The 17,572-nt window shown below is 39.5% G+C and overlaps 1 protein-coding gene across 9 annotated transcripts in view; it reads right to left on the bottom strand.

The window, feature by feature from the left end:
* The window catches only part of TSNARE1 (t-SNARE domain containing 1), a 508,113-nt gene that overhangs the window by 57,251 nt on the left and 433,290 nt on the right, over positions 1-17,572 (bottom strand). For all 9 annotated transcript variants that reach the window (XM_074846421.1, XM_074846412.1, XM_074846395.1 and 6 more), the window contains one exon: positions 9,285-9,400. In XM_074846421.1, coding sequence (XP_074702522.1) covers positions 9,305-9,400 — 96 coding nt within the window. In that variant the 3' untranslated portion in view covers positions 9,285-9,304. The remainder of the gene's footprint in view (positions 1-9,284; positions 9,401-17,572) is intronic.

The raw sequence follows: 17,572 nt of genomic DNA, 5'->3' as shown, positions 1-17,572 counted from the left end.
TTTGCCAGCATCGGAGTCCTCTTTTTCAAACTTTCACATACAAAAGCTTTAAAATATCACAGAATCAGTTGAGACTGAAATGGCGATGAAACATACAGACTTTGTGGCTTTTGTTGGATCAATATGTGCTAGTACAGAACTGGCCACTTGGGGCCTCCTGGTGCCCCACACATCAAGATCTGCACTCAGCAGCAGCAACCTTACCCATCTTACCACCATCCCCAGGTCAAAAGGAATTGCTCTCCAGAGAAGAATAAGCTTTTTTAACCTTATCAAAAAGAACCACACACCTTCCCAAACTGACTTCATTGAAAGTCCGCTCACCCCAGAGCCAAGGGGTACCAGGATGAATAATGGACTCCCTCAGGCTACTCTTTTCTGCTCTTGTCCCTCTCACAACACCAAGATCTCACTGTATTTTGAGGGCTCAATGAGACAGATAATTCAAGCATTGCCAACTGAAAATATCAGCTAACAGTGGTGGAGTGACGTGAGAGAAGTTTATAAATCTGTGTCACTCTTATAAAGAGCCTAATCCTCCCTTCTCCTGGGAGCTACTGATTTATGCCTCAGAGAACCCTCCTGAGCCATTAATCGTACTGCATACACAACTGCTCCCTCCACCAGACGTCACTGCTCCTGAGGAAATGAGACTATCCACAGGGAAGAAGACACTTGCTACTAACTCATTCAAAGATTTTAGACATACACTTACGACAATCTGTTCCAATTTGGAACCTAAATTTTAGGCATGTAAATATATACTTAGGCAGTTAAAGGAATGACTGGTGCTGTCCACAATTCTAGCTGATAATTCTTCTTTTTACATGGTATTTCCTTAAGTACCTGTGAATGACACAGTATATGAGACCGGAGAGACCATTGGTCTGAATCAGTATGGCCATTTTTGTGTTGTTTCAAACAGTTCAAACTGATTGTGCTGAAGAACAGCCTCTTCTGTCAGGTCCTTAGAGGTATGTCATCATGGATAAAGTTTAAAGGCATTGCAAAGCATAAATAATTAATGTTTTCAGATTGCTTTGGGAAGCTCAGATCAAAGATGTACCATCTATCTGAAGGGTCAGCACTGTGCACAGCCACTCAGTGAAAGTACTCCATTTTCCCACTGATTGCAAAGAAACTGTGTAGAAACCTGAGACGGGACGAAGAAAGCTGCTGACTGCTCAAAAGTCCTACTGACTTTGGATTCAAATCAATGAATTCAAGTTACTACTCGTTATTTGAGCTGCAGGAACTGTCTACATGTGGACTCTCAAGCTAAGGCAAAGGCAACATAATACATCCTCCCTTAGTTCTCTTTCACAGTAGAATTAATGACCCGGCATTATGTGATGCTTATAAAGGCCAAAGAACATGCAGATGGGTAACAATCAAGGTCAGTGCATTCAATCACAGGAACTTGATTATGTGATGTCCCATCAAAACATTCATCTGTTTGAAGGTTTGGAAGACGTGTGTATAAATGGTGAAAACTCAGAGAACTTCCTAGAAATTAATCTACCTATTTACTAGCACTTCTGCCTTTCTTGCCCTGTTATTTTGAAGGAATTTTTGCATAAAGCAGATTCTTGTCTCTTAAAATTTATTTTTCTACTGGTAACTCTTTCTCTCTTCTACACATCTGCCTCACAGATTTTAACTTGCTGTTAGGGAAATAATTCAGCTAAGAGAAGTACAGACATGGCCATTGGAATCAGGAGGTCTTCAAGAATATAACTGTTAGCTTAATTTAAGAAATTGGGCCAAATCTTAAAACCAGACTCATTATATATTAATCAGTGAAAATTCAGATCTCATTTTTGACTCGTTTAAATTTGAAGCACAAAAGTTACTGCAGAATCAGGATGTACCTCAGTCTTCTTGCCAGAGCAAAAATTGAGCAAGGATGCCAGGATCCAAGCAAGTAATTATAGACTAAAAGACAAGAATCAAACTGACAAGAATTGACACCTGACTATAAATGTTGGAACCTTTTCAAAATAATGGGAAATGAGAAGAAAAAAAAAAAAAAAGATATTGCAGAGTTATTGATTCCTGATTGTGCTGCAGAGCAAACATGGCAGCAGTGCCACAGCAGGGCAGAGGGGTGAATTATTTTAGAATTTGAATGACAGCTGTCAAAAATATTATGACCCTTACTGGTCTTGAGAGACTGAAACGAGCTTGAAAACTGAGCCACTCACATAGTTATTAAGCCGACGTGTGGCAAAACCAGACACACTAAGTAAAGCCAGCACTGTGATATCTGCTTAAAAGGCAAAAGCAATACCATAAAAAACACTGTCTATGTTTTGCCCTTATTTACAATGTTCATTAGGTTAAATTATTGCTTTGTTCAACACTGAGTAGGAATTGCTGTGCTCTTACAACCTGACATTGCCAGGCCAGGCAAATGTCAGGATTTCTATTGAGTGTGTCAGGAGAGGGTGCCCAGACTTGGCTCCTCCTGGGAAGGAACGACAGAACTGTAAATGCCAAGTATCACCAAGCCACTTGTCAATTTTTCCCTCTCTGCCATCTGCAGCCCTCATGACCCTGGCAGATACAGGCTCTGACCGCATTTGTTGGTGGGTTATTGATGTGCCCTGCCTTGGAAGAACTTCCTCTTGGCTCCACATGGTACTTTATTCCCTTCCTGTATGTCTGCTGCTATGAGAGAAAGGTGCAGCCTTAATGACATCAGAAGGGGCTGAGGCTGACCTAGCAAAATCCCATTTTGCAGAAATCTATTCTGCTGTCCTAGTTTCAAACTCCAAGATCTAAAACTCTGAGATGAAGGTGCTCTTTACTTCCCTAGGCCAGATCACATGAATGAGCATTCCTCTACTCCTCCAAGCACGCTCAGTGACTGCAAGTGCAGGTTTTATGATTCCTATTGCATTGCAAGGAAGCCTCATGCACACATTTAGTACAACACAGGAACACTGCACTGCACAAGGTACTAAAAAACCCCAACCCCAACTCCAAAAAAATAAGGTCTGAAAGTAAGGACAAAACAAACACCAAAAATGGACTGTATAAAATCAGTTGTCTGAACCTCATCCTCATTGGTCAGGTTACAGAAAACATTTAACAACATAAGAAGACCATAAATGAATTAGGCAAGGGAAACTGTGATTACCAAGAAGGAAAAAAATAATCTAAATTAAAACAATAATTTCTAGGTTTTTTATAATAATTAATTCAATTTAAATTCGAAACAAGACAATTGCATATTCAGGAAACAGATACCAGGAGCCTGATTATTGCTTTTCCATATGGACTACAGCCCTGCTCTGGAGATGCTGGCTAAAATGGATTTTTAGCTGTACATTAAAGATTACATGTTGATTGTAATTAGACTGGCTCAGGACATTTCACATTTTAAAAGTTTATGGTAATTCAAAATGCAACTGGTCAAATTAACAAGAAAGGAATGCATCAATGGCTGCTAAAGATTAAATAACTACTTCCTGGATCAGGAAGCCTTTGAGCTTCAAGTCGCTGAAGGATGGCAGAATATTCTGCTGAATGATCTCTTGTACACTTGCCTGTTCTGCTCTTCCATAGCTGTGCATCACTATCAACCATTGCGTCAGCTACCAAGGAGGAAAACACTGTTTTACTCCTCTGGGCTCTCACCTCTTTATTCACAGACAGATTCTAAAGCTGGAAAGAACAGTTAAGTCTACAGGGTTTAAGGAATCTATATAACAAAGTCCATGTGCTCAGTCCAGTAACCTTTGACTGACTGACATGTGTCTTTTAAACAGGGAAGGCACCTTCTGCTGCAATGACTTCTTCCAAGAAAAGGGTGCAGAGTAGTCAAGTCATCTTTCATTCTCTCTTTCTTTGGCTAATCGACTAGATCGAGATGATTAGATTGTCATTGGAAAGCATATTTTCCAACTGTCAAATACATGTAGCATCTTTCTCAAAGTTTGTCACCTCTTTTTTCCTATAAAGAATGCTTAAGACTTAGGATTCCAATGGTCTTGATTGTCACTTTGTGTAATTGTGCACTCAACCAATTGACTTGAAGGAGGATACAGAAGGTTTATCTTCTCTGTCCACAAACGGAATTCTTTGTGGAGCTCAAGAGGAAAAAGAAACTGTACAATCTCTGGAAGCAAGGTCAGGCTTCGCAGGAAGAGTACAGAGCTGTGGTTCATTTACGCGGGGAGAAGACACGAAAGGCCAAAGCTCAATTAGTGTTGAAACTGGCCAGTGTTGTTTCAGATAACAAGAAGGGATTTTTAAAGTATGTTAATAGCAGGAGGACATCTAAAGAAAATATTGGACCTATACTTGTTGAAGATTGTCATCTGACTAATAGGGATGAAAAGAAAGTGGAGGAATTCAATGTGCTTTTGCCTCAGTCTTTAATAATATTGATAGACCTTGGGCTGCTCAGTCCCCTAAGTCAGAGGACCATGAGCGTGGAAACAGTGACTTTCTATTTGTGGACACTGAAATTGTAAGGGATGAGGTGTAGCAACTCCATGTTTTCAAGTCCATGGGGTCTGATGGGATTCATCCCAGAGTTCCAAAGGAGCTATGTTATGGTAGGACCCCTCTCGATAATCTATCAAAGGTCTTGGGAGTCTAGAGAGGTCCCTGCTGACTGGAAGCTATTCAGTGTTATTCTAATCTACAGAAAGGGTGTGAGGGAAGACATGAGGAACTACAGACCTGGGAAAACTATGAAGAAGATTATACTGGGTACTATTGAAAGGCATTTAAAAACCAGCACAATCATCAGGCACAGTGAACACAAGTTCACCAAGGAAAGTCCTGTTTAACTAATTTGATATCCTTCTATGATAGGATCACCTGCCCAGTGGATGAAGGGAAGGCAGTGGATGTAGTTTTTCTGGATTTTATTGAGGCTTTTGATACTGTCCCTTACAGCATTCTTCTAGACAAGTTGGCCAACTGTGGGATGAAGAGGTTCATGGTGTACTGGATGAAGAATTGGCTGAAGGGCAGAGATCAAAGGGTTGTAGCGAATGGGGCTACATCTGGCTGGCGACTGGTCACCACGGTGTTCCTCGGTTCAATTCTAGGGCCAGTTCTGATCATATCTTTATCAATGATCTGGTTCAAGGCGTTGAATGCTCCATTAACAAGTTTGCTGATGATATCAAACCAGGAGGTGCTGTTGACTGTCTTGAGATACAGAAGGCCTTGCAGAGAGATCTAGATAGATTGGAGCACTGGGCTATGACTAATGGGATGAAATTTAACAAGCCGAAATCCTGGATACAGCACCTGGGATGGAGTAACGCTGGGCACAAGTATAAATTGGGAGAGGAGCGGCTGGAGAGCAAGGCTGGCTGTGTTTAAGAGGCATTTGGACACTGCCCTTAGTAATTTGCTTTAACTTTTGGACAGCCCTGAATTGGTCAGGCAGTTGGACTGGATGATTATTGTAGGTCCCTTCCAACTGTAAATTCTATTCTATTCTATTCTATTCTATTCTATTCTATTCTATTCTATTCTATTCTATTCTATTCTATTCTATTCTATTCTATTCTATTCTATTCTATTCTATTCTATTCCATTCTATTCCATTCTACTCTATTCTATTTTATTCCATTCCATTCCATTCCATTCCATTCCATTCCATTCCATTCCATTCCATTCCATTCTAGGCTGACACTAGACAAAAACATTGTTAAAGGAGTGACTTCTTTCAGACTGCTACTGAGATACTGTCCTTTTAAGATGTTTACTGATGTTGTACCATAAGAGCTAAAAGAGCAGCTGCAATGTTGCTACAATATGAGCAATGTGACCCAGAAGTTCCTGGGCTATTTTCCTGAGGTGTCAGCAAACAACTGTACGCAAGTCCCCAGGAGTTTCTCTGCATCCTCTGTAGATGCTCTTCTGTCTCTCTGCCAGACAAAACTGCCCCAAGGGAGCAGTGACATACTTATGGCGGGGGGCTCGACAGGCAGAAGTCAGGGCTCAGAGCTCTCCTGAACAGCTGCTCTCTCTGCACACACTAAGCCAGCAGCCAATGATGCCACCACTGCTTGAGAAACTCCTGGGAAAAACTGCTCTTTACTTTGCAAGATTCATAAAGCGTTCTTTCCTATGGAAGGAATAGGCTTGTCTGCCAAAGTCATGTCTCACTGGGGGAAAAGAATGTGGTTTTTTGTCCTTTTGGGAAGAACCATTGATTCAGTATCATTATTGCAAAGGCAGAAACAGGAACCAAAAAAAAAAAAAAAAAGGAAGAAGGCTTTATATGTTAATGATCATAACAATCATTGGTGACCATGGCTACTAATGGCATAATTTCTTTAACTCACTGAATAGTGACCTTCAGATTTCTCATTGTGGTTGCACTCATGAATGCTAAAGAAGCCTGCCTTGAATATCATGCAAATGGGACTTAAACCACCTGAATGGGGTGGCTGCTGCTGTTTCTTTTGGCTCCTTACTGCTTCAGCTCAGAGCAAACTCTTTGGTGACATATTAAACGGAAGTTCTGGCCAGTCATTACTAAACTTGGGTTTTTATTTAGTTGTGTGTCCTGTGCCAATAAGAGTCTTTTGTAACTAGTTCCCTAGCTTACTTTCTTCCCTTTACTTTCTCTGAATGGTCATGTAGACCTGTTATACATTAAAACCCAGCTGTTCTCTATCTCCCTAAAGTATGTAACAGTTTTATATGAAACAGTGTGTTGAGGTAGTTGAAACTTTAAATCTACTGATATTTTAAAATACATTTGCATTGCAATTCAGAATAGAAAAAATGTTCACTATGCACATGGAAATTCTGAAAATATTCTGGTTTGGAAATCTTCAAAATATAATTGTGATATCTGCTTCATACCATTTGGGGTCAATCTAGATTAAAAACAGTTTATAATGATCAGAAAGCATACTTGTTCCAATATAACTCAGTGTAGGTTTTGCCTATATTTGTACTGCTGGAGAGTAACTCATGTTTTAGAAGCTTAATAATTAGTTTCACAACTGATGATGAAAAGTAGAGCTTTCATTAGTATCTCTAGGTTCACTTTCCTCTAGACATGGATCTCTTAACAGATGATTAACTCTAGTTTTCCAGTGGAGTTTTATTGTAAGAATATTTTGTTTCCCTGACTTTCTTCACTTAAGGGATTTAGATTAAAACGTGTCTAGATTTAGTCAACTGTTAATAAGATTTGGGATTTCTAGGAGATAGGAATATTTAACTATATATAAAAGAAAATTGATTATATTATTGATTACCATGATGGATCACATTTTAAAATCAGACTAATGCAGAGTAAAACCAGAATAATGCAACTAAAATTATTGTAGTTGATCTAGATTTAAATCAGCAGGATGTATCACTATCTGTATCTGTAAGCAGTGTCTCTTATGTAAAAGAGGGATAAAAATAGATGTAGAATTTTTATATATATTGTTTTATATATATATTCGCCATAAGAATATCCATATTTGATCATATCAGTACCATCTCACTGATATCGTTCTCACTTCAGTGCTGGCCAAACACCTAAGTAAGCACACAAGTGCAGAAAAATATTTACAGCTATTTCTCCGAGCCATAATGTAGGGTTCATGATCATTCTCATCCAAAATCAATGAGACGGTACTTGATATCCTTCAACAGGTTTTTTCTTTCATGGGTTTGTACAATTCCTTCTTGCACTCAAATTTTGGCATCCACAATGTCATGCCAGAAGGACTTCCAAAGCTTAAGTACACCCTGTGTGAAGAATCACCTTTCACTGATTGTTTTGAACCAACCCCTGCTAGTTTTAGTTGAGAGCATGATGTAGACAGAAGGCATTTTAGAGGGCAATTCCTTCATTCTCAGGCAGAAGGATAGCATTATCAAGTAACACTGAACTCTTGTAAAACAAAGCAATAAACAAAATCTAGCAATCCTTTGTGCTTTCTCTCGGGTAGTTCCAGAGGATAGTTCAGGCTAAGAAATCTCTGAATAAATTATTGTAAAAGTTCCCAGTGATCCCCAGCATAATGCAATATCTAACTAAGTACAAGACTAGTATCACACATGCTTTATGCAAGTCTTTGTGGGACATGAGAGGTTTCTAAACCAAAAATTGTCCCCACTCTCCACTACTTTCTGCCTCAGGGCTCCTACTTGCTGTCTGCAGGAAAAGTCCCATTGATACCCTTGGGTTCTGGCTTTATCATTTGGAAGCCCTGCCATGGCAGCAGGCACATAGACCTGGAATGCCAGAGTCCTTTGGATGGTAGAAATTCTGCAAATACAATAATCTCTCCTTGAATAATGGCCTAGTGACCTTATAAAGAAGCAGGCACCCAGAAATGCTTTGTATCAGGCAGAGATTATCAGAAATAACTTATGAGTCATTCTGCTAGAGTAATGAGGCAAAAAAAAAGGAAAAATCTTTTTTTGTGTCTTATGCTTTACATTTAAAGCATATTCTTTAAAAAGAAAACATAGTATAGCTTCACAGAATCACAGAATCATTCAGGTTGGAAAAGACCCTTGGGATCATCGAGTCCAACCATCAGCCCAACTCTACAAAGTTCTCCCCTACACCACATCCCCCAACATCTCATCTAAACGACCCTTAAACACGCCCAGGGATGGTGACTCCACCCCCTCCCTGGGCAGCCTATTCCACTGTCTGACCAAATCCACTAATTCAAATTCACTACTGGGATGAAGATGTTTTGATGTCTCACCTATCTTGGTAAGGTTACAGCACAGTCTCCCTACGCAGACCAATATTCTTTTAGGGGTGGACCCAGGGCAAAGATCACCACAAACCCATTTTTATTTTTGTCCATACTGCAATTTCTAGTTTTTTGTCTTTCTGCTCCTCAGGAGAACTTGGCTCCAGGGTCTCTTTGGAACACCTCAGAAGGTAGGTGCACTTTGGAATATCTCAGCATATCTGAGGGACATTGGATTACTCCCAACCCTGCTTCAGTCTGGAGTCTTTAACACTGCTTCTGCATCTCTAATTCGTATGGATTTAGGATTCATTAATTAGCATTGCTATGAGATCCATATAAAATCAAACACAACACAAACAGCAGAGAAAGGGTAATAAGATGTTTTGTTTGAATATCACCTTGGCTTACATTTAAGGATCCACTAAGGATGTTATTTCTGAGCTCACATACCCTTTAAAGGAAATTATTTTCACAGGCCAGACCTGAATCTACAAGCTAAGATAAATTTTTCTTACCATAATCAGCTTCCTCAACTGTCTCCCAATCATCTTACAAAGTATGATAAAAGACTTAGTTAAAAGCTTTTACCTGTGGAAACCGTAGCCAGATCAGCGCTTGACTGAGACCGCAATGATTATGACAATGAACAGCAGGACAGCCAATGCGACAGTGAGAAGGCAGCACTTCATCTTCCTGGCTCGTAGCTAAGAGCAGAAAGATAAAGAAATAAATACATGGACATTTAACAGAAAGATAGAGAGCGTTGCTATTTTTCCACTGGTAGGACTATTTGAAACAAGTCAATACAACATGGAGAATTTGCCTATTTTGTTGGTCTGACTCATCCTTCTGGACAATCCAGTTTCTTCCTTTTCAGTGAAAATCCCCCTTAAATACAACCACCTTGTCTACATTACTCTCTTCCTGCTTAAATCATTGTTTGTGTCACACTAAATTTCCAGGCTCTGCTTGGAGGGCTGGACTTGGGTAAGGTTATCCAGTTTGATTTTGGTCTGGGGCTGTCAAATCTGCTTTCTGGCTGCCAGAAGATGACTGTCTCCTGTAAGATAAAAAGGTCTCTCTCCACCCTGCTGTGCAATGAAATCTAGCCAAGCAATAAGGCAGGCTGTTTACAGGGTAGGCACATGTTCCTCCAGCATTAACCACCCTGATTTCATTCAAATTAAGATATGGTAAAAGAGTTTCTACAGGGTTTTAATTTTGATATCTTTCTACTTAAACTCATCAGTCTTCCCAGTGACCTCCATGGACACAATGTTGTCTATGCCCATTTAAAATCTTTTGCAGATCAATTCCTCTTTCTCCTTTTTGCATGGATTAGAAGAAGGGTGTTTCCATGATCCCTCAGTGTCAGTAATCCTCTTATCCAACACACACACAGACAAAAAGTAACTTTAATGAAACAGAGTCAACTCAGACATTTTCTCTGGCCCCAGATCAACCAGTCCTCCAGCCACCAGACTTGATAACACCATCCTGACATGATAAACCAATTGCTTTTTTCCAGAGTTCTTTACCTTTCTTAGAACTGAAGTGGCACTCTCACAGGTGAGATTATGTTAATATTACTGCTGTTACCCACTTTTCCAGTCTGCCTCAGATCCTTTGCTCACTGATTTACACCACTCAGCACCACATTACCTTTCTCATAGAGGCATAGCTCCCCAGCTGTTTTATTCTACAGATTCTTATATAGCGCGTGACAGGAGACTCATCTCTTCCATTGGTGCTCCAAAGTCCAATGCTTCATTCCCCTGCAACTCTCCCTGGGCCCATCTGTTTTGCTGTGCAGAGCTGGAGAAGCGCTTCCAGCAGGGAACTATGATGCATGACCTGTCCTCTCCTCCAGAATCAATCACCAACCAAACTGGTGGTTTTTATTAAACTGTGGATTTCCAGATTATTATTTTTTAACAAATTAAAACGCTGTGTTGCCCTGCCTCCAGAGCAGATAATCAGTGATTCATCTTGGCTCTCCATTTGCTTTTCAATTACTCACACAGAAATGTTTTCTTTGAGTTTGGAAAAAAATAGGTGTTTTAAATATATCATTGCATGTGCATGTGTTAAGAAGGATCTCTTTGTCAGGTATGTTAGGAAGGAGTGTGTGGGGGGACACTATTCTCCCCCTCCCCAAAGCCCTACTTGGGGGCACCCATTTGCTCACATTTTTCAATCAGTCTGCTGTGACTCTTGGGGGAGAATACAGGTGCACAAGGGCTATTTCTCTCTTTAACAAAATTTTTCACCCACAAAGTGATGTTTCTTCATAGTGGATCTGCACTTGCAGCCTTCATTTCTAGAGGGGTAACTACAATGAATTCTTAAAGCTGACTGCATGAGACAGCAGGCCGGCTACAGTGTCCTCTTTTCTTTTAACCTTGATTAAATTCAAGTCAAAACAGAGAACCTCTGCTTCAAACTGCAGACAGAGTATCTTAATGCACCTAGATGTCCTTCTCCACTTCTAAAACGCCAGAGCCTTTGTTTGGTCAGCAGAGGATGCTAATGGGTCATTTAGCTTCAAGCAGCATTCTCAGATATTCCTAAAGAGTTTCAAAGGCTGTACAGTTATCACTTCAGATGTTTTCTCCATCAGTCCCTTTACAGAGATATGCCCTTGTTTTATTCTTTCTAACATTGTAAAGTCCTGTTCACTCTTATTTTGCACTTTACGTAGTCTCTTCCCCTCTCCTTTTTTCTTGATTTTAACCAACATAAAGCAAGCATAAACTTAACCATAAACAGACTAACAGACTAATCAGAGGGTAGGAGAGATACAGTCAAGCCTGTATTCTGGTATTTGGTTCATATTTTATGACCTTGTCCTGTCTGGTAAGTCAGGATAATGATTCCTGCTCTGTTTACAACATTTCTTAGTGGATTTAGTATTACTGCCCTTCACAGCCATATAATCTGTTGTAGGATGCTCTGGCTAATTCCTAATTCTTTCTTTACTTCATATTTCAATAAGGAAAATGTTCAGTTCTTTGAGCCCTTTTGGTCTCCAGTCATAAATTTGTACATGCTAGAGGAGCAATAGAAATACAGCTTCTGAGCCCTGCCCAATCACACATTTTCCACACACACTGAGGAAGAATGGCCATATACCCAGCTTCTTTTAGTCATTTAGGTGAAAAAAAATACTGATATATGAGCAAAAGGCAGCAATTGCTCTCAAGGTACAGATGCACATGCTGCTTCAGGAAGGTCTATGCAAGCATCTCTTCACGTATGACTTGACACCCCATAGAGTTCACCACCCCTGTCCTGTGAAGAGGACACACCTGCATTTTGGTGAGCTCTTGTGATGCATTCCCTGCCCTTATCAGAGAAGAAAGATGCTAGCACACAGCAGGTTGGACAGATTATTTTGTTCACCAGATAGGATCTGCAGACCATGGTAGGGGGACTCTCTTCTGAGTATTACATAAACATACACTAACAAACCGCATACATAAAAATATAACGAACACCAGTTATTATCCCTAATTTAGGTTAACAGAATCTGATTGCCAAACTGAGATTATAAATGGTGTCTTATTGGCATCAGTGTCATTCCTGAGGGAAGTTGGGAGAAAAAAACATCCCTATATCTAATAACTCTAAGGCACCAACGCACACTTGGAAGCACATCAACACCAGAAATGTAAGCACTCAACAGCTAGGAGTTACATTTTCCATGTCTGCATATATAGGTAGTATTTTTTCCCCTCCCTCCCAAGTAGGATCTCTGCCTTATTGAGTAATGGGTAATTATTATGCTATGTATATCATGTATGTTTATAAATTTTACTTATCTACTCAAGTTTTCTTGGGACATCCATCTAAATCCATGTTCACATGAAATCACACAAACCTTTCACTTAATGTAAAGTTTCTAATTTTCCCATGGGGGTTCCATGACAGCAGAATCATATAATTAATACTTTCTATCCCAAACATCAATGAAGTGATAGGTTTATGTCCATTTTAAGCCAGGGAAGTGGAGTCACATGTCATGGGAAGAACTACAGCTGGTCCCAAGAGAATTCCAATTCTCCAACAGAAAAAATAGAAGAACAAATGTGATTCATGATGCCATCCCTTGAATCTAGGTTAATCTATGCTTACATGGAAATGGTAAACCATTTCCAAACCTGTAACGGGATCATTTCTCACCAGAGAAGTCATGAGATGGATACTACTAGATTTCTGTCTCAAAATTATTAGTCTCAGAACAGCAGAGCCACAGCCACAGAAAGTTTAAGGAGAAAAAAAAAAATCAAAAAAATAGAAACCTAAGCCACCTGTAAAATGAGTCATTTATTTTATGACATAATTCTTTGGGGAGCTTTGCATTTTTATAACATTTCCCACGCATCCAACTAATCCGTAGTTGATTTCATTCGTCTTTTTCCAGCTCTTTCTCCACTCAGCTGCTGAAGATCTTTCTTTCACACTGTGCATTAATGCGATTCTCTATTCTCCTTGACTTTCCTGGACTCCAGCATAGGAAGCTCTGAGGCAATGTGACTTCCTCTCAGTTCCTGCAACCTACACCCATGATTGCCTACAGGAGCAATAATAAGATAATTTTGCCCAGCACCTTCCACTTGCACTTGAAGCATATTTAGCTGCGTACCAAAAAAAAGACACACCTAGGACTATTGGCACAGAGAGCTGAAGTGTACTCTTGGTACAAACTGAATTTTGAGGCTGTTCCCCCCAACTTCAAAGAAGTATCAAGAAAAACTGAGAGAATAAGGTTTGGGGTTTTTTTTCGAGAGACTTGGAGGTTTTGCCAAACACTCCTAGAAGTGACAAAAAGGTAGGGTTGCTGTCTCCATTTTTTTCCTGATAAGTTGCAGAGCTCTGTCCACATATAGGAGGCACTAGAATTTAACAAAACCTCCTAAACCCCATGTTTCTCTCAGGGAAACACGTTTCCCAAAACTCCATTTTGGAAAACATTGATTCCCTTTAACTATCACTTAAAATGAATATCTAAATAGAGATATAGAAATCAATGGAACAAACAAAATTTCAGGCTGAATTTGGGAAAAGTTTAAAGCTACCAGAAAGTATTATCTTCTGCTAGAAAATGTATGAGATATAATTATAAGCAGTACTATCTGATTTCATTTTAATTATATTAGTTTATTCTGAACCTTGAACGGTATGCTGTTGCCTTGCTCTGGTTTTACAGCTCTGTCCCAACCTGTTGTAAGCTCATTTCCCATAACACCTAGAATCTGTTGATTAAATTGGAGCTAATCTATTTTCATTGTACACATTTTCCCAAGATGAAAAGAATGCAGCTTGGGACAAAAATAATAATCCTGTAGTAAGACGTAATGGATTTTTACAGTTATTTTTGCTAGACTCTCAGGGTTTTTTAGTAAAACAGTATAGGTAAAGATATATTTTAATCCTGACAGAGGCTCTTTAAACACACATGTGAAATAGGAGTCAAAAGCATGGAAGGAATGAGCAAGGCTATTTAGGGACATAGCTGAGAAGCACTTTATACTGACTGTCACACTGGATGTGTGACTGAGCCTGGAAGAAGCCTTTCCCTCATTGTTTCATAAAAATAGGCTGCAAGTCATATTTTACAGCCTAGAAGATATTTATTTCTTGAGGGTGAAATGTGAAATGTTGAAAGACATTTTAATTATGTCACAACAGATCGTTAAGTAATTAAAAACTATTAAAGCCCATTACAGCCCCAGGCCCAGAAAAGCAAGTTTCATCTTGGAAATTCCTAAGCAAAAGTATTTACAAGGAGGAAAGAAATGTTTTCTTGCTAAGGGTTCAAAAGCTAGCTGGAGCAAAGCATAAATAATAGGAGAGGCTACAGGAAACTGTTTTTCCTGTATTTATATAAAATAGAAAACAATATAAGCATTTGATTCTTGTATAGAAAAGCAGCATTGTGCTTCTTTACCCTTTATGGACTGGCTATGCTATATGCTGCAAGGCAGGAAGGTTGAGGTTTCACAACCGTCTCTACTAAGGAGGCGAAAAGCCCTAGAAACAGGCATTTTATTTCAGGCAGGGATTTGTACTAGAACAGCTGCTCTATTCTGGGAACCTCAGAGCATATGACACTGCTTCAGAGTAGAGACATACCCTACAACTCCATGGTTGTAGCATTTTCTAGGTCTCCTGCAGGACAAAAGCATTGGGCAGGTTGCTATCTCACCAATTTCACCTGTGTCACACTTTCTTATTCCACCTGTACCTGTTCTTGTCCCTTGCACTAGGATAAAGGTGATGACAGCACAGAAAGAGCGTCGCCCTGAGATAGGTAACCCAAGATGATGTGTCTCTGTCCCTCCCTCCTGCAATGCCAAATAACATAAGGATTTGACATAACCTAGGCTTCTCAGTTAGGTTGTATGGGCAAGAACCTGTCTCCTAGGGCAGGAGGTCCATTTTTCAGTCATCATTTCTTAGACAGGTTATTATGGTAAGCAAGCAAAAAGCTAACCTCTGCTCAATACCAAAAGACTCAGTCAGACTACCCATTTTTACCTACAGAAATGCTTACGTGTGTTTTAAACACAATTTTTAAATCGTGAACAAATCACGAAGCATTTTCCAACAAAGCCAGGATTACAAGAACTTCTGAAAGTACAATCCCACTACTTGAGCAAAGAAATCATTGAAGATTTATCTGTTATGTAGATCTATTTCCTGCAAACACATCCAGCAAATAAAATCCAAAAATGATTAAATTTGGAAACCACACAATAACAGCCTCTAGTTATCAGGTCAGGTCCTTTTAACAGCCTCTGCTGGGCAATGAAAACCCACCTTGATTAATTTTCAAGTACTGTTTCCTTCATTGTAAGATTAACAAATCTGTTTGACATAAAATGGTACACTTTATATGCAAATCTCTGTAGAGAGAGTTTTGTGACATTAAAGAGGTTCATACAATTTTGTTCACCCTCCCCTCAGAGGTCATTTGCAATTGCATGAAAGCATTTGTCTATGCCCTTAATATGCATTTTGAAAGCTAATTTGAGGTCTGCTGGATTGAGAGCCCAGGTCCTTAATTACGTTTGGACGTGTTTATACAGAGATGATACTATGAATCTGAAACTACTGTCATTCCAATATAAACCAGCAGAAACTCTGCTGAAGGCTCTGGAGTTCTCATGGGGGAAAAAAAGAAATATTGGAGTAATGTAGCAGAAAATCAGACCTTGTAGATATGTATTTACCTCCAAGCATTATATAAACATACAGAGGGCAAAAATCCCCTTGCACTTGCACAAGTGTTTTCATCTTTATTTTTGTTTTATAGGCCATTTACATTTATAAAATCCCTTAGTCATACACAATCACCTCTGATAAGAGAGTAAACACACTGTTATTGCAATGGAAGTGAGGAATGTGACCTTTAACGTGTGTACAAATTAAAATGCACTGACCAAATTTGGTGACCTTTATGGTAAAGATTCCTTATAGAGTAACAATGAATTTGCTATTAAATATCACTGCTTCTGCAGACAGGCTAGAAAAGGCCAGTAATATTATTAACCACTTTCGGTGTTTTTAAATTAGAATGAAGCAGACAAGTTGCATATGACTAAAACCCACAAGATACGAGCGCAACATGATATTCCTATTGAATATCACTTTTCTTTGACACACTGCTTTTGTGCCTTTACCTCCAGATCATTTGGACTGATTTCAAACATTCCCTTATGATGCTGTGTCTATGTATTTGCCACTTTCCAATAATTCTGCAGTCTTCCCATTCCCCCTAAGCCTCTCACATTCTCCATGCCTGCAACCTAGCTCAAGCTATTTCATTTAAATGAAAATATTGCGGTCAAATCAAAGAAGAAAGCTATTGAAAAATGTACAAGTGTCCCACCCTGAAAAAGGTAATGCAAACATTTTCTCTAGTGACTTCATGCTTTGGAAAAAGATGGGGAACATGAGGAGGAATAGGGAGAAAGGAGTTTGTCCCATAGGTAAGGATGCACCTTTTAGCATTTCTAGGAAATTTGGCTCAGCTTGGGAAAGGTATGACTTCTCTCAAACCCTCGTTGATGTACACTCATGTTCAAAATCTGAGATAATTTTCACCATCTGCAACAGCCTCCTATCAGGATGAGGATAGCAGCACAGTGCTTTCTGAGTCAGTTTGCCTAAAAGCAGACAGAAGCTGATGTTAAGCCTGTACACACACATTTAATTGCTGCATTTTCTAACTTCTGAATGCTTGAATTAGCAGTCTTAATATTCCCTTAATATACTTGTTTTTTTAATGGCTGAGACATCATTTGTAATAACACATGATAATGGCTTACATTTCTATCATGTCTTTCAAGGCAGCAGGCCTCCAATGTGATTTACAAATTCACTATAAAGAGGATTATTTTTTTCCCAGCACTGGAGTGAAGCCACCTACCTCTGGCAGCTGTTTAAATTCTACATAGCAAATCTAGCCAGCAGTTTAAAGCAGGTAATGACTATTGTGTGCACCAGAAATACCAGAGAGCCTGCATTTTCCCAAAACACAATTTGCCCAAGGTAGTAAAGCAAATGCCCTTATACTTTTGCAGAAACCGCACTGAGATGCTTAACAGCCCCATGCAGGCAGACTCACAGAAACCTTAAGTCCCCCAACAATTCAAACCCAGAAACACGGTTGCAAGGGAGCAGAGAGAGAACAATTTGACCACATGAAAGCAGTGCTGTGCTCAGAGAAAGCCTTCTTGCTGAGCGGTGTTTATTAGTTAGACTATTATCATATGAATTGATAAGATTGGAAATGACAATCTTTGGGTCACCGTGCTGCTGATCTCCACCCTTTGAGCCCAGCAGTTCAGTCAGCTTTCAAGCCACCTCAC

This window comes from Strix aluco, chromosome 1, assembly GCF_031877795.1.
Source record: "Strix aluco isolate bStrAlu1 chromosome 1, bStrAlu1.hap1, whole genome shotgun sequence".
In the NCBI taxonomy this organism is placed as follows: domain Eukaryota; kingdom Metazoa; phylum Chordata; class Aves; order Strigiformes; family Strigidae; genus Strix; species Strix aluco.
Note: the sequence above shows the minus strand (reverse complement) of the source record. Positions and strands in the feature narration are given on the sequence as shown.